Source organism: Betta splendens, chromosome 2 (genome assembly GCF_900634795.4).
Source record: "Betta splendens chromosome 2, fBetSpl5.4, whole genome shotgun sequence".
NCBI lineage: Eukaryota > Metazoa > Chordata > Actinopteri > Anabantiformes > Osphronemidae > Betta > Betta splendens.
The window spans coordinates 21541293-21561074 of record NC_040882.2 but is presented as its reverse complement, the minus strand read 5'-3'; the positions used below and the strand labels follow the sequence as shown (position 1 = coordinate 21561074).

General features: G+C 40.8%; 1 protein-coding gene across 14 annotated transcripts in view; it reads left to right on the top strand.

The window, feature by feature from the left end:
• The window catches only part of LOC114851413 (HAUS augmin-like complex subunit 3), a 42373-nt gene that overhangs the window by 17762 nt on the left and 4829 nt on the right, over positions 1-19782 (top strand). For 6 of the 14 annotated variants that reach the window (XM_055503203.1, XM_055503194.1, XM_055503199.1 and 3 more), the window contains 9 exons: positions 2766-2823; positions 4461-4538; positions 8340-8451; positions 10420-10502; positions 13165-13296; positions 16015-16125; positions 16306-16384; positions 17188-17255; positions 17432-18599. In XM_055503203.1, coding sequence (XP_055359178.1) covers positions 2766-2823; positions 4461-4538; positions 8340-8451; positions 10420-10502; positions 13165-13296; positions 16015-16125; positions 16306-16384; positions 17188-17255; positions 17432-17601 — 891 coding nt within the window. In that variant the 3' untranslated portion in view covers positions 17602-18599. Of the gene's footprint in view, positions 1-2765; positions 2824-4460; positions 4539-8339; positions 8452-9756; positions 10503-13164; positions 13297-16014; positions 16126-16305; positions 16385-17187; positions 17256-17431; positions 18600-19153; positions 19593-19693; position 19782 lie in introns of those variants that run through there. The other 8 variants (XR_008692837.1, XR_008692834.1, XR_008692832.1 and 5 more) reach the window with 8 other exon arrangements.

Genomic DNA, 19782 nt, shown 5'->3' with positions numbered 1-19782 from the left:
ACGTCCCATCTATTTTGTTGTTATTGGCGCTATCATTTGTCTTGACGGCAGACACATGGGCTGTACAACAGGTATTTACAGACATACAATCATGAATCAGTGGGTCAGGGCTAATGGGTTCTTTGGCATCAATTGTGATGCTCTTGTTGGGTGCATGCAGGCACACCAAAGGAGAATGAGTCAAGTGCAGACTCATAATTGGCCACTGTGCAGCCATATTAGGACATGAAGAAGGCATTGTAGGATTCAAGGACTCTGTTGTTATGGAAAATAAGGGATTATGCTGTGATCAGTATAGAGACCATGTGGAAAACAAGCATCTCCATGATTAAGTGTCCCATTCAAAGTAAATGAGCCCAGATGGGAAAAGCACCGCCATGTGTTGGTATTTTGCACTTGGCTCATATTTATTGTACAGAATTATTATATCTGCATGTGCATCTTAGATATATTGTTTGTAGTGAACTGTAGCGTTCGCGCTGCTGTTCTACTGTAGGTTTAATACATGAATAAAGCAAATACCAGGGTAGGAGTGTGTCGGTTCAAACTCTCAGTCTGACTCCCACAGTGTCCACTAATTAACTTCACTGTATTTGGTGACACAGTGAGGGTGATAATGACTTAGACCACACATAGAGCAGGTGCCTGTGTGTTTTGTTACATTTGCATTGGCTGGTTGGTGTTGGTTCTGAATCTATACTGCTATATACAGTATATTTGTGGTATGTTGTGTATAACTATGTATTTGACAGTGACTGTTTCTAATCATCTACTCCAGTGTGTGTACTGTAGGTTTTAATGTATATTGACTGGTGTTTGGGAGAAGACTTATGTGTGTCTGTTTGAAACTGTATAGTTAGCAGCAAGCAACGCAAGCTGACCCACACTGGTTTATATTTTTATGATTCATTTTTTCTCTCTCTATGATGCATGTGCTAGTTACTGTGCATCACTATTTATGGTAGTCTCTTCATAAATTGTCCATTTGTTTGACATCTGGCTTTCTCTTCATGAGCATGAGCAGGCTTTAATTGCTATTCAACGCGTTTGCGATCAACAGTGATCATCCTAAGGTATTAAAAAATTAATAGGCAATTGGCAAAGCAATAGAAAAACATATGTTATAAATTAGATGCAGTCTATATACAATATGTAGTTTATGTTTGTGTGAGTGCTAATTTATGCTGCTGTCACTGCAACACTGTGATGAGATGCAAACACTGAGCAGTCTAATCTGATACACTGACTCACCCGTCACATCACAGTGAACACCCACGCAGCAGACAAATGGTTTGTCAATACTTCTGTAAGTTTTCCACTAATCGTGGCTATAGGTCACATACTGTAGCTTATATGCAGTTACCAGAGTATCGTACACACACCTGAAGTTATTATGCCTATAATTGACTAACAAAACATTTGCTTGCCTACATAAATGCTGTTTTCTGATTATTTGGCTTATTGGCAGAAATGACTTTGCAAGCTAAGACTTGCTTTTTTGGCCAAGATTAGAATAAAATGAAGTTAGAGTCTCCTCTGGGATGAGTCTGCAAAATGTGATAAATGCATGAACAGTGAGTGTCCTTACAGTTGTAGAAAGATCAAAGCACCGTGTCTGTGCTCGTGCTATCCACCATCCACACCCTGCAACTGCAGTCCTGTCTCGTCATTTTAACCCTCCTTCTCCTTCTCGCCTCTTTGTTTCCCTCTACCTCTCCCTTCATGTGATAAAATATGAATGCGTGTTGGAGGCAGAAAGCTCTTTTCTCCCTCTGGTTGTCAGAATAACTCTAGGGTCGAACTAACATTTGTGAATGTGTGCATGTCCATACTAACCAGTTCTGTGTGTGTATCTGTGTGTGGGCACACCCATGACACTCATCACCATCACAGTAACAACCTCTGCACTTACACTTGACACTTTGAGCGGTTTCTGTGTGTTTTAAAGGGGTTCACTTGGGGATTAACAGGGATTAAAATGAAACTGCTGAGTCTGAATCTGCTTTTTCTTCTTCTCATAAAACTGTGTGTGTTTGTGTGGGAGCTTGTGTACTTTTTCCAATTTTCCTCCTTCAGGCAGATAAAAACTGCCTACCTAAAATTTCTGGTGTCTGTCAGCAAAGTCTTGGATTACTCAGTGGATTGATTCATTCGCTCAGTGAGGCTGCTCCTGTTTTAAGGTGTCTGTTAAACCTTTGAAACGTCTAGTGCTGCTGTGCATTGCCTTTTTGTGAACCCCAGACAAGTTAACACAGTAGGATGAGGACAGTCTGGATATGCTGTATAACTGTTGCACAGGAATAAATGATAATTTCTCTCCATAGAAAATATGCAGGAATCTGTTGTCTCTTCATTCTTAAATATTACCTGCCAACGTTTGGGTCAACCCCCATTGAAAATCGGTGAAGTTTTCCTTTAATTTAAAGCTTCAGAAAAGGAAGTCCTGTTTGTGACTCTTAAATACACACGAATAAAGGTCACGTCCATCTGTTCTCGAGTTATTTCATTAAAGCATGGGAGGAGCATGCTGAGAGCCACCGTAGATGTATACAGATGACCTTTCTAGCTTGCAGATGTGGATTACTTTATTTAGGGTTGCACACAGTGGGAAATTATGTATTTGTACAAAGCTTTGTGTTGAAAAGAGAAAGACCCACTTCTATAGAGTAATGAGATGATGTTAGGATAAAACTGTGTGTGTTAACTAGACACCCTGCATTAACCCAGCTACTCTAGTTTACCAAATGTGTGCTCTCTCAAACTAGAACTTTCAGGCCCTGCCCAAGCAGCCACTTCAAATCACCAGGAAACAGAGCATCCAAGGTGAGCTGCACAGTCACATCCACACTGTAACCCACACACACAGACAAAACACTTCCACACATTCTGCAGAATGAGACAGTGAAAGATGTGAAGGTATGTGTGTGGGTGATGGAGACTCTTGGGGCGTATAAAAGCCGATGAAGAGGCTGCCACAGTAGTGAAGGGGGTTTATGAGGATTATAAAAGTCTGCAGAAGCAAAGGTCCAATCACTAAAAAAGTATCTTGCTTGCCTTTGTTTTTGTTTGCCTTCTGAGCTATAAATTATGTCTCAGGGTTCTGCTGCATTTCCCTGACTTTATGATGACAGTGTTAAAGCAGCACAGTAAGCTGGTATTAATATGTGTCTATAAAAAAACACATTTTCTTTTTTTTTTTTTTTGCCTCACTAAAATCTTTCATTTAAATATGGCATTGAATGCTGGATTAAAGGAGATTAAGTAGGAGGTTTTTCTGGCGTTCCTTACATTTAGTGGTTTGTTGAGGACCAAAAGAAAGCAGGCTGTAACTTAAGGAAATGGAAAACCACAGCCATAACATGCGATGACTATTCTGATCACGTACGCAACATCACTATCATCAGCTCTGTGTATCAGCATCTTTATTCACTGCATACGATGGCAAACATCATATTGAGAGCGGGAAATACAGTGGGCAGCCACGGTGCTGCTCCCGGGGAGCAAGTGCCTTGCTCAACAACACACCTGGTGCCAGAGGATCACCAGCAGGGATGGAACCAGGGACTTGCTGCTTCACAGGCCATGCTCTACGTAGGCCACTTCTCTGCATTTGATCCATTCAAGGGGAAGCCACCCAGGGAGCCTCCGTGAAGTGTTTTGCTTAAGGACACACCTGGGATTGAACCTGGGATTAAATATAGGCTTCAGACTAACATTTTCTCCCAAAGACAGGACAAGAACAAAATTTCTAGATGAATAAAACATCAAAACCAGTTCTTCCATCTGTTGGTTTCACCAGGCTGCACTGACTTTGCTGTCAGTCACAGCCACTGGGGCCACATTAGTCCTTCTACCACTATTTCTGCACCCTTCTCTCTCACTGTTGCTGATTTTCTTTTCTTCCTACTTGTGTGATCCATAGATGTTAAATCTCCTTGTCATCGAAGCCTCTTCAGTTCCTTTTACAGCTTTTGCAGCATCCGTCCTTCCCTCTATCAGCATCCCTTTTTTTTCTCAGCGCATTTTCATTACTGATTACAGTGCTTCTATTTGTGAGTGAGTGTGTCTGTAAAAGGTCAGCATGTATGTGTCTGTGCATGCACACTGATGCATTGCTGCCTTCACTGTGCTGACCAAGGGGACGAAGGTTCAGTTTTATGGATGCCATCATTTCTTCTATACTAAGGTCAGCACTTTAGTCCAGCTCTTCACAGCAGAGAGTGCAGTGACAGACTGATCCTGATTGGCTTCTGAATGCGGCATTGCAGGTTCATAACGAAGCTCTTGATGTCAACATTAGCTGTTTTTAGTGCACATCTAAAGCCCCAGTCACTCTACAATTCTCTAACTGTTTCACTTTCTGCCAACCATATCTGCACACAGGAAACTAGTCTGTGTACTGATCACGGTCTTTTTCTGTGAAGTGCATTGCTCATTAATGTAGTTTTTGGTCCCCACAGGAAAGGAGGAGGAGGTGGTGACTGTTCATCCTCGGGCTGTGTTTATTCCTCAGGAAGGTTGGAGCTTTCTTGCTGCAGGTAGGAAAGCATATTCATGATAGGATGTTTTCTATAAATGTTCTTTGGTCCAATGTGAACCTCATAGACTTTGTACATAGAACTATTTGTATCGTTTAATTGTACACTGTACAGTTACTAGCCCTATCTAACCAGACCAGAATAATCTGGATGAATCAGTCAAAATGGGTGACTTATAAAAAAGCTGGAAAAGTCTAGCAAAGGTCACACTTAGATTTAGACATTTTTAATTCAGTAGGTTTTTAACAGCTTGGGGATTTTATAAATTATTGTGTCTCCAATCAGCCTAAATGTTTTGGCTCAGCTCAATTTGCTTGATAGTTAAAATCTCAAGTCAAAAACCCTCCCATGCTGTCATGACCTCAGCTGGCATCACAAGGTCACTTCAGGGTGTAACACTGGTCCATGGTGTGCAGGCGGTCAGGGCATGACTGGAGCTCTGTCAGCCTGGGAGAGCTTTGTGGGGAGCTCCGGGTGTCTGCTGGCTCTGACAGTGATGTCTGTCGCGTACTTACATAACCTCGCAGATAAACCAGGGTTAGCAGGAGGACACCAACAGGACACAAGTGAGGATCTGACAGTACATGTACATGCACGCACGCACACACACACACACACACACACACACACACACACACACACACACATGCACACACATGCACACGCACGCACACACATAACAGGCTTAAACTACCAAACACACACACACACACACACACACACAACGTGCAGTTAGAAGCGGGGTTGCTATGGAAACAGCCCCTCCTAGGAAGCCCTGTTCCAGTCACCCCTTTCAAGTCCTCTGATGCCCTTCCAAAACTGGAACTGCTGCTGTGTGTGGTGAAATTAAACCTTCTAGTCTAGTCCCTAGAAAGTTTAAAAATTAAAATATATTACACAATAAAATATATTATGCAAGTGTCACTCTATCTAGTGTGTAGATGTGTTTATACATAGCAGGTATGTGTGTATTCATTTCACTTTCAGCACAATCCAAACCCGGACTTAAAATGTATGTACATTAAAGTCCCATTATGGTTTAGTTTTTGGAAATAACTCCCTTTCTCTCCTCAACTAACCTGTGTGTGGCAGATCTGTGCGTTTGTATGTGTTTACATTTGTCAGCTCAGTTCATTTATAATGAGAGATGTCTGCTGGAGTGTAGGGAGGCAAAGGAAAAGGTAGAATTCCCTCAACAGCTCTCTTAGTCACCTTAAAGACAAATCGTACAGTCTTTACTGTGGACTCCATGTCCATACATCAAACTATGTATCACAATGCACTTTGTGCTTCTCTTGTGTTAATAACTTGCACCATTCTTTTTGTGTCATGGTACACATAGCAGGTTCCATGTCATGTAGCTACAGTATCCATTTGTAGGATTCACCTGTGTTCTTCACTTCACATTGCTCAAGATAAACTAATCAAACCCACTCATTAAAACAGCTCCCACAAGGGGACTATTAAATGAATACTAAACTAGATACAAATGACAGAATCAGTCAAAGAACTTTCCCCCTCAAGCCTTAATGTGTCCAAAAAGTTTATTTAATGTGTGATGTACAGGAAACATATTGGAAACATTTCACCTCAGTTGGCTAAGAATTAATATGCAATATGATATAATTTAATTTCACTGTTCAACCTACGGCACTACTTCCTTTGGTTCTTTCTGGAAACCTCTTTATCCACAACATTGATCCTGTAGGCAGCACTGTGAGTGGTGACATTAAAAATGTTTCAGATGAGGCTTAGTCCCCTCAGTGTCCTAGTATGCTGGGTCACATGAATACAGGGGATCATTGCTTATTGTTTTCAGTATGCGCAAGACAAGCTGGAACACTACTTATTGTTTCATTGCAGGTCAATTACCTTTAGTATCATTTAATTATTAATTTATTGTATTCATGGTAAAAGCCTATTATACACTTCCAGAGCTCAAAGTGATGGACTTCACATTACTTATATTGTTTATGTCACAGATATTCAAATGAATACAGTCTAAATGGTTATTGATTTATTTTTTTGTAAAACTAAATCCACTGGCAGAGAGGGCAGTTAAATAAATAGTTAATGTAGAATATTAATACGTGATCCAACAAGCCTACGTGTTCTCTGTAAATATTCAGTATGACTTGAACTGGCATTTACTAATATTCAGCCTCTAAAGCAGCAAGGTGTATTGCTTTGATTCCTCAGCCGATCAATACTGTACATAGTCTCTTTTAGAGGCAGGCCTTGAAGAACACACCAACCAACACCAATCAATAATGATCCATCGCACATACTGTACAGTAGTCTTTTTAGTATCTATCTGTGCTTGATCCACACATTTTCATATCATCCCTTCTAATTCTCCCTGTCTTCCTCCAAACCTCCTGTTCGCTCTCTTTCTATCGTACACACAAACATTCTGGTCAGCAATATGTTTTTGAGGCTGTTGGCCATGCTGGAAGGAAATGTGATCTGACTCATGAAGCATTGATGTGAGGATATCTTTAGAGCCCACCCCACCCCATCTCCTTGCAAGCCAAACCAGTTGCCTTACTGTATTCCCTCCGTCTCTCACTTCACCGTCGCTCCTCCACTTTACCTCCCACACTGGAGTCTCTGCCCCTTTCAACTATTTTTAGCTGCGATCTATGTTTGACCTGGGCTAAACAGCAAATGTTGAGCCCTATAACTACTTTAAGGACTTTATTGCTTTTCTGTAGTGCTAAATAATTTGACCTGAAGTAAATGTGTCTCAGTATCTCATCAATTTTCCTCAGTAATGATAAGTTTAACATTCACTCAGTGTTGCCCCTTCTACCAGTGTGGAAATTGTGGCTTACTAACTGACTTACATTCTCAGTTTTCACTCATTTTCAGGTTTAATTTGATTTTGAAGAATGACTGGATGTGCTGCAGTTGCTTTGTTGTAATGGGCATGAGTGTGCATTTTTGCTCCTCTCTATGTGGGTGCACATGTGCCACTGTCTTGAGCGATGTGTCACGTTTGCCAAGTATACAGAAGAAGTATAGATCTGTCAGTACAGGACAAGCAACATGCTGTTAACCTGTCAGAAAGAAGTGCCTGAGTGAGTGTTCCTTCCTGTTTGTTCTCCTGCTTCTGTTTTCCTGCCTGTCTGTGGGTACAGTACAGTATATCTCATTTATCGCCTCTAGTTATCTTTCTGCTGTGGGCAGATTTTTACAATGATTTGGTCTCACAAGCCTTTTTTTGTCTGTTTTGTAGCTCCATTGTTTTTAAACTCTGTCTTGGTAAACTGACCTCTACTATTTAATACTTCTACAGCTTCTACAAGTAAGCTCTTACTTTTGAGTCCACACTGTGTTGAGTGTGATAAACAACAGGTAAACCACGGTTTTAATGAGCAAAGAAGCAATATATAATAAAATTAGCTTTCATATACTTGACTTGTAATTAGATGGTTTCGGAGAGTTTCTCTGTTCACTCCCTCTATTCACCACACAAAAGGCATGTTCAATTTGATTAAATGTGAGTGACCTTTCACTTTTCTCTTATAATAAAGTATTAAGTATATGAGTTAATATTTTGTCTGCGAATATTTGCCTCTTGTCGCTGGTAAAATTGTCAAATCCTTCTCCATCCTATGTTGAATTAAGTTTGATTCTTTTCTTCCAGTTTGGTTGCACAGAACTAAAAGTCAGAGTATGGTTTCATGCATAGTTTTGAACTGTGTCTTAGGTGGACCCACCTTAGGTGACCTTTGGCAGCTATACATTGCCTTTCTCTCTCTGAGGACGTGTGCCTTTGTATGTGTGCGTATGTGCCAGACTTCTGCCAGGTGGAGCTGCGTCTGTTGGCTCACCTCTCCTCTGACCCTGAACTGCTCCGCGTTTTTACCAACCTCCAGGCGGACGTCTTTACCATGTTGGCCTCTCAGTGGTAGGTCTCTCTACCCCTCCCATCTAAACAGTTCTCTTCTGATATCCTTGCCAAGGTGAGTGTTTTAACTCCACAGGGTTTCTTTTTCCTTCCCTCCATCCCAGCCACACTGCAAACTCCTTTTCTTTATATCCTAATAACCTTGTTTCCATGACTACGACTCGCTGTTTCCCATGAGCAGGACACCCCAGGGTTGGATGTCCAAGTGATTTCATCGTCAGGCTTTTGAAGTATTTATGAGGTTTTTTACATGTGTTTTAATCCCCCTCCCTGATACTAACATGGGTCAGTGGTTGCACACAGGTCTCTCTTGTTATTCTGACTTATCATCCACCCGTCAGGTGTGTGTCGGGGGAGCCGGTTAAGCAGATTACGGGGTCACGCACAGCACATTGAGAGCTCACATTATGAGCGTTCACATTACATTGTGCGTTACATCATTCACATTTAGACCAATTAATTCGTGTCACTGAAGCCCTGCTGAGATAGCTCTGCTTTACTCAGTCCTAGACTTTTCTCTAGAAATCCTTTATGTATTTATTGTAGCTGCATAATGCTGTAGAATTCCCTCAAATCAAAATATAGTCTGCAAGAAAATCTGTCTTTCTCGGCTTATATCATTTAAGGAACTCTGGCCAACACTATCATGTAACAACAACTAGTCAAGGTTTGTAAAGCTCCAGACAAATGCAAGAAGCACTTTTTGATCCCAGTCTCTTAGTAAATTAATGCCTGTCCAGCAGGGGTCAGTGACAATCCAGCATGTAATTCTTGCACCCTCACTGAGTGTGAGACACACACTGGAAGTTGGATGTGTTTTTTATTAAACTAAGACACGTGTATGTGTTTGTAATGTAGAGCAAGAAAAACAGCGATGCATTTCAGAGTAATTGGCTCAGATATAAGTGCCCAAACCTACAGGTATCAAAACACTGAACATCATGAAACACTGCACTGATTGTTTCTGTTGTTTATGTGTATGTGTGAGTAGGGACACTCTAATCAGCAGTGACACTTGCTTGTCTGCACCTCCAGAAATGCTCTGTTGATGTGTCATACCACCCTGTCTGATCCCTAGTACTACGCGTATCCAGAAGTCATGTTAAATAATTGTCTCTGTCTTGCCCGCCCACATCCTGCTCCTGTTTGTCCTTTATCTGTGTTCACCCTGTGTCATTGTCCTTTTAATCTCCATGTTGTTTGTTTGTATTGTTTTTTTGTGTGTTTTCGGCAGTGCATACAGTACTTTCTTATGTTCCAAATGGTTTTGTTTTCTATTCTGTTTTATTTGTTTACACCCTTCAGATCTGTGTCTACAACAAAGTTATCTCAAGGCACTTTACAAGGTAAGGTTTAGGACCTTACACAACTAAACCCAAAAGATCCCACATACAGCAAGCCTTTAATTACAATGTACAGCAACAGTGGAGAGGAAAAACTCCCTCCCTAACGAGGAAGAAAGCAGCACCAGGCTGGACCATCTGCCTCGACCGGTTGGGGTGAGGGGAGAGAGAGAGAGAAAAGCACAGCAACAACAAGCAACAACAGAGCACAGGCAGGATGGTGGACCAGGGACTAGATACAGACAGGATGGTTGGACCAGCAGCTCAACTGAGAGATGTTTCCTGTGACTAACAATCATTGTCAGTGACCTCAACCATCTCTAACTATAAGCTTTATCAAAAAAGGAAGGTTTTAAGCCTTAAAGGTAAAATAAGGTTAAATGAGATAACCACAGTGGGCACACGGTTGTAATATATTCATGATTTGGATTTTATCAGTAATAGAAAGTGAATGTATGTGACTGCAAACGGCGTCAAGCTTGTGTATTTTATCAATCACTTGTTTTGTAGTAGGGGTAGTAGGAGTGTGAACAAATGTTTTCTCATACATTGTGTTCTTTATTTTCATCTCTTCATTCAGTGAGGATGAAGTTTGGCTCTCATTGTGCTTGTCTTTGCCACTCAGGAAAGGGATAGGAGAGGGCGAGGTGACATCTGAGGACCGGGACCATGCCAAACGCATCGTCTATTCTGTTGTGTATGGGGCAGGTCAGCACTAATACCCACGCATCCTCCTAAAGTGCAGTAGGAGCTGACTGACAGTAAAGAACCAAAAATAATTATCGGTCAACTGGCCTACCATCTGTTATCTGTATAGCAATTAAGTTACAGGTGACAGCTGTCATAAAGCGTATGTTAGAAGTTAGAGAATGATTGATCTGAAGATTTCAGGTCCCTTTTGGCCTCTAGCCTCTTTTTCAGTGTTCTCTTTATGCTCTAAAATCATTCTGAAGCCACAGTGATGAGAGATTGTCTTTGGAGATAAAAAAAAAAAACGTAGAGACTTTGATAGAGTCAGATGATGATGACTGTGTAATGCGCCCATGTGGCCCACCAAGATTATGGTTCACACCTATGTCAGGTTTCTTGAACACACAAGGACGCACACACACTCAGGGTCAATAGAAGCCAGAGTAGTGCAGTAAAAATGCACTTTTGATGGAGTTTATGGCAACTAATGACCTGTAGTAGTTTAGACAGAGTTGAAGGTCTTACTTCATAGGCTCACCCAGGATGCCATGAGTGAGCTTCCTTTTGAAAGCCTATAGTCTGGTACAAGTGTACTGTAAGTCAAAACATAATCTGTAAATAATGTCAGGGTTATTTTAGTTTATCAAACAGTGATAAATGTCTGAGTCCGTGCCAACATCAAATAAGACTGTAAAACAGAGAGAAGCGCTTTTTTGGTCAGAACTGAGGCGACAATATTTTATTCAGCTACCGTAAGTCACACTTACGTATCACTCAACACATGACAAACTAGACTGACTGCTGGTTTTCACCTCACTATGGTGAATAATTAATTTAATTAGCCAGAAATAGCTAATTACATTTTATTATTCAGCTGAACAACAAATGAATGGACATATGTTGTAAGGTAATCAAATGCATTGCTTCTAATAATGCTTCTAACTAATGCTTCTCTTAGGCGAAGGAACAGAAGGCTAACACACGTGAGCACCATTTGAGCTGCAGTTGATTTGTTAGTTTAATGTGGACTGTGACCCAGATGCAATATATAAACAAAATGGTAAATTTAGGACCGAACCAGAGTATATGTCAAATGCATTTTAACAATCAACAGTAAAGTTCTGGGGTTTTATCAGAATCGAGGTGGAGTGAACTGGACCAGCAGCTGTAAAGTGCATTTAGGAGCTCAATAAAATATGATGCTCTCAGTACCGGTAAAAACAGCCACTGTTTCAGCATTTCTAATACAGACAAACACAGTCCACTCTAGTGAATGAGTCCCTTTTAGCAAATGTAATAAGCCAAGACAAGCCCATGAATACAAATATATACATCTATTTGTTTGTGGCATCTATACAGTACATGAACAAAGCAAACATGGAAGAACAATTCAGAAAGGAAAAAAGCAGTGCTAAAATTAGAGTGAAAATGGATTATGTGTGGGGACACAAAATAGATCAGCAAAGCATAATATGGGTAATAGTGAGACAATTTGGATGATAAATAAAGGGTGGTGGAGCAGTGAGTAATGTAGGGGAAAGGGGATGTGTAATGGGTGGTGGGGCTCAAAGAGAACAAGGGAATTAGAAGAGCAATAGAAGGAGCTCCTGATCAGCAGAGGCAGACAGCTAGCTCTACATAGAGGGATGTGTTGCCATGGATACCGAATACTAAAAGGAAGCTTTCTGTGCGAGACAATAATCAGGACAGGGGGGAGGGGCAGAACAGTGCTATGGACTCATGAACCCACATATAACATTGACATAAAAAAAGGCGAAGTAATGAAGTTGGAAGAAAGAAGATGGAAGATGATGCATTTTGTGAATAAAAATAAAGTTTTTTTAATAATTGTATTTAAGGAGGTTTGAACTGTCCTGTAACAATGAGAACAGGTTTTCTATTTTTTTGCTATAGGCAGTGCCTGTTGTGTATATTTCCACATTATGTGATTATTTTAGGTTTAATTAAAAAATATAGCACAAGATGGTACAACATACGCTCTTGTTGCATGCGTCAAAGCGGAACTTCCTGGCTGCACACGCCAGGAGGCTGCTAGGGCCTTGACTACTAGGCCTGCTCACTCACAGCCCAGACCAGGCCGGCCAAACAGAATCCCTTACTGGGAAACACTAAGCTAACTAACAAGACAAGAGGGGGGACCCAAATGCATGACCACACGACAGAACTAGACTTACTCATGAATTCAGAACATAAATGTAGGAATTTCAAAAAATAACCTTAACTAATCACGAACAAGACACAATGGACAAACACAACAAGACCATACCACAAGAAAGAACAAACCTTGGACACACACACACACACACACACACACACACACACACACACACACACACACACACACACACACACAGCTTGCAGCCTTGCCCTGTTCTTTGCCTACTCTGCTTTTATCTTGTCCTCTTTTATCTATCACTTTATTCTGCTTTTTCTTTTTCATTTTGCTGATCCCGTCTGTCCTCTGTCAGCTTTCCCCGAGCCTCCATTCTCTTTTTACAACTGTTTAGTCAGTTATAATAAAGGTACAGTTGTTTTGTTTGTCATATGCTTATTTGTTTAGTTTAATACAAAAGACTAGCCACCACGGTTTTCCGTGACATTTTGTTTACCTGCTGATGGTTTTGGATGTATGACAAGCTGTTAATGTTGCTTCCTGCAGGTTGTAAGCGTTTGTCTGGGATCCTGGGGGTGAGTGCTGAACGGGCAACCCAATTCCAGGACAGCTTCCTGCAGACCTACAAAGAAGTTGAGGCCTTTATCCACAGAACCATCCAGCTGTGTCACAAACAAGGCATGTGTACAGTCACAATCTGAATTATTCTTCTCTTAAAAGAATAAAGGAGTGACATATAAGTGACATATCTTGTGAGAACAGTTTCCAAGAAATCACCAGCAAGTGTCAAAGTTAAGACATAAAGGGTTAATTTCAAGTAGTTGAAGTCAGCAAGATGTCTTAGTGGAAAGTGCGTGTCTGTGTCTTTAGGTTAGGCACTGCACTTTTGACACTTACTACACTGTTTGAATTCCTTAGCTGCACACACACAGCCATGCTCTTTATGGATTTGTGTGTGCGTTTGGCTGAAGAAGCAGAAGATGTGCTTGCATTGGCAGGAATAAGACAAACTGCCTTGGGTCAATACTAGAGGGGGATGAGGTGGGATGGGAAGGGAAGGGGCTCATAGTTCAGACAGGACCGAGTATTTATATTCCATCTGAACTGCCAACACAGCACACCTGAGACCAGAACAGTCTCCAACAAAATACTGTAAAGTCTACACTCACTGCGCATAAGACGTGAGCCCAGAGTTGTTAAGCAGACGGATGATGTCAGAATGCACCAAAAGTCAAACCTTTTACACTCAAACACACAAACTCAATACTCTAGTGAAAGTGTACCTACACAGCCAGCACATTCACAATCTCACTTTTCATATACTCTTACTTCATATTTATTCTGTTTCCTTCCATGTACCACAGTAAAAATTTGACAGAACTAGTAAACATTGTAATATCGTTTAGTGTTTACTGTAAGAGGCCTAGTACTGTACATGACATTATACTGTAGCTGTAGCCTGCATAAAAATGGGTGATGTTTTCTTCCATTGATATGAAAATGATACACAATATATATATAATTATACACAGGGGAGTCAGGGAAGAACATTCTCTGGAGGCCAAGGCAGACGGGGAAGCCTTTCTGCATCAGTCCAGTATATAAATACCACTTAACAGCACTGTTTAAAGCACTGTCAAGCAGTTCACATACTGTAGCTATGTAGATACTTACTGTACAAATACAGGCTGGAGCTGGCAGAGACCTGATTCAAAATTTGTTTCAGTCTTGTGGTCTGTTATTGATTTTGGCTTAAAACAACAGACATCAACATTAATTTATCAAATTAGTCTTCAGGATCTTCCAGTAAGCTGCTGAGACGTCCAAAATACAAAAAGTGTCAATAACCTAATCTTGTCAAATGGATAATAAATCCTGAACTTATGTTGATTAACTTCAGACTAAACTCAAAAAGTGTTTTTTGATCCTGGTTTTACAGATAACACTGTTCCACTCATTGCACGTGATTGAAATGCTCAATTTAGGAAATCACCGGCCTTCATGGTGCCATGACACAAACTTAAAAAACCCACATTCCAGTGCGAATTACTGTCATACCTGTTCATAAATGGAAAGCACGGTGCTGTGATGTGTTATCACTGAAACAAAGAACGCTGCACATCCATAACACTGGGCCTCACTCATTCCTATCTGAAAGGCCACATGTGTCATGGGTCAGTTCACAGTGGTTTAAAGGTTTTGTGTTAGTTTCTGTAGTGTGCTAATTTCCTATGCAGTTATGCCTGTTGTGTTCTCGGAAAAGGATCATTCAGGTTTCATGCCCTGGTTGGCTTTCCTCATAGTAAGGGATACTGGTGGGATTTAGCTGTAAAGCCAGCTCCATTGTCTAGCAGGCGGAATGTACTGGTGCCCCTGTGTGTGTGTGGCATACCTGCATATGATAATGTTTTTGTATTATGTCCATGTCACGTCACTGCACATTCTTGTTTGTGTGACTGTACTGGGTTCATTCACCCACGTGTTTCTCTTTGCTTTTGAACGTGTATCGTGCTTGTTTGTGAGTGGGTGTGCGCTTGTGTCTCTCTGAGCATGCCGTCACCATAATCACCCATCATGCTTTATCAACAAATTACTTTTCACAGAGCACTTTAAAATTACAATTAAATTCTGCTGAGGATCTAATTATGATGAGAGGACGCCGATGGTTCACAAAAGGTGTTTCCATGCTAAGTTATTCAAGGCCATTTCTGAATGGAAATGACTTGAGTCTTAATGATAATATGTCATCATCTCTAATTTACAGTTTAGCGAAGCCAAAATCATCCATCAAGCAACGACCAGCTTGTGCTTGAATCCAATTATTTCTCAATGCAGAAATAGAAATAAACGTTTTTAATCAGTTCCAGTCAGATCTGAGCTGTAATCTGAGCTGAATCTCTAGACTGGCAGCATATCAGCAATGATGTAAATATTAACATAATATTTTATAATAACCAGGTTAAATATGTGAAAACACTGAATAATAGCGTGATGTGATATTAATACTGTATAATGAGGTCTATTGAAATCAGAGAATAAAAATATTAGTTATTTAATCTCCTACCTATGGGTAGTTTATAGTTTCAGGCCCAACTGCTTGACTTTGTAGTGGGAGTAAGCTGCTGTAACGTGTAGCTGTGAGGCCACAGCGGCAACCACTGCATCCTCACATCATTGCCACCCTCCAGAAAATATCACTTTAGTCTAGGAAAAATCCTCAGTGAAAGCAAAGTCAAAATACTGTACCTGTTTTTCCCAAGTTCTAAGTGTGCAGACTTTATCGCAGCATGTATAGTAGGTGTGTAAGGCTTGTTTTGTTTTTTTCTTAAATGCTGTGCTTTTTGCGTAAAACCACAAATCTTTGTGAAAAGGTTACTTCAAATATTTTTTGTCTAGGTTACGTCCGATCCATCATGGGTCGCCGGCGGACCCTTCCCAACATCAACTCTCCAGACTGGGCCGTACGCATGCAGGCAGAGAGGCAGGCAGTCAACTTCGTGGTACAAGGCAGGCTCAGAGACAGACTAAAATAATAATCCAAGTTTTATCTTATGAATTGAGCTATTTTAAGGTATTTTAGTATTCTCTTTGTATATATGCATACAGAGATGGTTTTGTAAACACTTTATAGGCCCCTGATGCATACGTTTGACTATTTGTTTGCAACACGTGTGTGATTGTTTACAGGTTCAGCTGCTGACCTTTGTAAAATGGCTATGATCAGAATCTTCAACCTGGTCTCCTCCTCCAGTGCACTCTCTGCCAGGTACAACCAATAAACACCAGGGATGCTTATGTTACACCCCATGCAGAGCACATTTATACATCCACACTTTGAGATAATACAAAGCAGAAATATCTGTGAGCCCATGTTTAGTTTTTCTGACACTAAGACACTAGAGCGAAAAATATATGTAAAATGAGCATTAATCCTGTTGTTAGGAGACAAAGGCACAATTACAGAAAGAGCCGTCTCCTCCTGGCATCCCTGTGGTTAAATGTAATTAAAGAATATTGGCCTTTGCAGTCCTTTGGGAGTGCAAAAGCTATTTTTCAGTTTCTAAAAGAAATGTTATTACGAGCGTGAAGAACTTTTCCCTAAAAGATAAACAACGATGTGTTAAAAACTTTTTAGGGAGTGAGTCACTGTTCCCAGAGGATTGCTGTGTTTCTACAAAATTTCACCTTAACTTGGTTATGCTGTAGTGCTGTGTGGTACAAGAAGAAGTACCCGGTACTTTCATATGGACTCTCTCTGTACTGTGACAGAAAGCAGACACAAACACTTCTACCACATGTTCATGTGCTGTATTTATATGCAAGAACTCACTGGGTTTTTCACAGCAAAACACATGCGAAACATTTGCTGATTCTTCAGCCAACTGAATCCGTAGCGCTGAAGTGTGTTCCCGAATAAATGTTGCTGTCACACGCTAACATTCAGCGAGGGTAAATATGCATGCAGCAAGAGCCAAAGCAGACCAGAACACAGCAGGGTGCATCGCAGTGGAAGGATTTATTAGATGGAGCGTGGGACATTATTAGTAGTAGTTGTGTTTGTTCCTGCAGATTGGTAGCACAGCTTCATGATGAGCTTCTGTATGAAGTGGAGGACTCACAGGTGGAAGTCTTTGCAGGTACATTTATTACATTCAGTATCTCCATTAGGAATCAGTTATCAAATGCCCTTTACATTACGTGTTTAAGGCTGTTAGTGAATGTATGTTACATTATTGCTAAAGCATGTGGTTAAACACTGCATGACATGCCACTGGCATTGCTATCAATGTTATGTGTGGCTCTGTGTGTGCAGCCTTGGTGAAGAGTACCATGGAGTCCATGCAGCATATTGATCGATTTGGTGTCCATCTCAAGGTGAAAGACTGGAACCTCTGTTTAAATTCATTCAGAAGTACAGTAGTTTGTCTGTCACAAGGTGAAATGCAGTGGGTATCACACAGGACAGTAGATTTAGGGGTTTAAGCTTTTCATCCTATGTGTAATATTCCCCCACATAGAGCTAATATTGTTTGGAAGCACCATTGGTTTTGTGGGCATTCTTGTATTGACCTACTGACATCCTCAGTTATCCTATGCATGTGTGTTTTCCAGGTCCCCCTGAAAGTAGCAGTTTCTAGTGGCAAGTCTTGGGCATCTATGTCTGAGCTTAACATCCCTTCAACGTGTCCTATTTCTTGTCTTTAAGTCCTTCTTACTCCTTTCAAAGCCGCTCTTGCCACTTCCACCACCAGCCCACCCCTGTGTCTGCTTTTGTTTTATCATCAATAGTAGTATTCATCGCTCTCCATCTGGGTGTGTTCTCATCTTTCTGCCTTCTTCAGTTTCTTACACTCTTTCCCTCTGTCTTCCCTGGTCCGGCATCCACATCACTATGGAAACCACGCAGCTGCAGCTGCGTCCATCTCTCTGTTCTTGCTTTTACTTCATCCGTATCCGGGGGCAACGGCTGGATCCACAGACTGGATTGCACCATTTTTTCCCCTCCTCATTTAGAAAAAATATGATTCTATGTCTTCCACCTCGCTTTTACATTCCCTTAACACTGATTTTTTTTGTGTGTTTAAAAAAGCAGTTTCTATGAATTGGTTCATGAAGTAGTTTATTACAGTTTTGTAATGATTTAAAGGCTGAGCTATTTTTTAAGTGGTTTATTCCATCTGGATAAACCTTTATTTAGTTTGGGTGCTTAAAAATACAAGACAAGATGATGCATTTTAAAGTTTGTGTGTTAACAGTATTCAATAGTGTTTAAGTTCCTCAAGTTAATTTCCATGTTAAATTTTAAAGCATTTGTAGAATTGGTGCCTACCTACAGTATGCACCTGTATTTTTGTATTGTATTATTATTGTTGTTGATTTAAGAGGGACTTTGTGTAAAGATAGACATTTCATTATTTTATTGGGATAACGCCATAATATGTCAGCTCTTCGCTAAATAAACTCCACTTTTGTGTTTGTTACATTTGGCTGGTTCAAAGCTAATGATCTCATTTCATTCAGCTGTGAGCATCCCGCGCCTCACGCACCCCAGCTCATTTTTTATCTGCTTACTTTGCTCTAACCCACTCTCTCCTTTGTCTTGTTCATGCCTCTGTCACATGGGCACACACACACACACACACACATTCCACCAGTGCTTGTACACAGGCGCACACATTCTTCAGGAGCACACAGCAACAAAGCTACCCAGCTTCCAGGCCCACTGACCGAGTTTCCTTTTCTCTGACAACTATAACGAGACTCTTTTAGTCCCTTTTGTTCTGTCCTGCAATTACAACTTTTTGAGCCAACATAGGAGGAGCAGGCGCCATGCTCTGCATGACATTTTAAACAAAGACCACCCCCTCTTACCCCCGTAGTAATAAGTGGCACCTTGTTTATAGCATCAATTAATTACAGGAATGATCACATTTCAAGTAAGATTAAAGATGGCATTTGTGATGTTCATCGGAACTAGCAGAATTTCTTGGTTTGTTTTGCATTTGCATGTCCTCAGTTTTCTGTTTTAATGTAGCACTCCTCCTTATTGAACCATTGACTGGAGTGTGCTCTTCATTTGCTGATGTGAGACAAGCTTCTCTCATCCAGTGTGAGTATGAGCATTTCTGAGCCAGAGCAATGGATACTGTTATGGAAATCTGCTTCTCTGTTCTCTCATTGTTGTCTGGTTGAAGGTTCCAAGACCCCCACCCCTCCATCAAAGGGGGAGCGTGAGACTTGTATGTACACTTTCCACTACTACTTTGTAGTATTTTCATGTGTAGTTATTCCTGTAACAATAGTGTGGCAGCAAGCCATATGACACATAATAATTAATGTTTTGTGCCTGTTATCTTTTGCGTTTACCAACATAAAGGAACTGCACGCTCCTGACCCCCATTAAAAATCAGTTGACTGCAGCATCAATGGTTTTGAAGAGCAAAGATTATCTGAAACGACCCTTAACCTTGACGGTATATCCTTTGCACTTAGTACAGTATCATTTTGAAGATGTGGTTATAAGTACATTCAATTGGATGAGTGATGCCTTTACTGAAACGTGTGCCATTAATAGGAGCAGAGGCCATAGGGTCTACGTAAAGCTTCCAGTTGTCAAGGGCAACACCATTAGCTTCTCCCAGCTGCCATGGCGACTGAGAACTG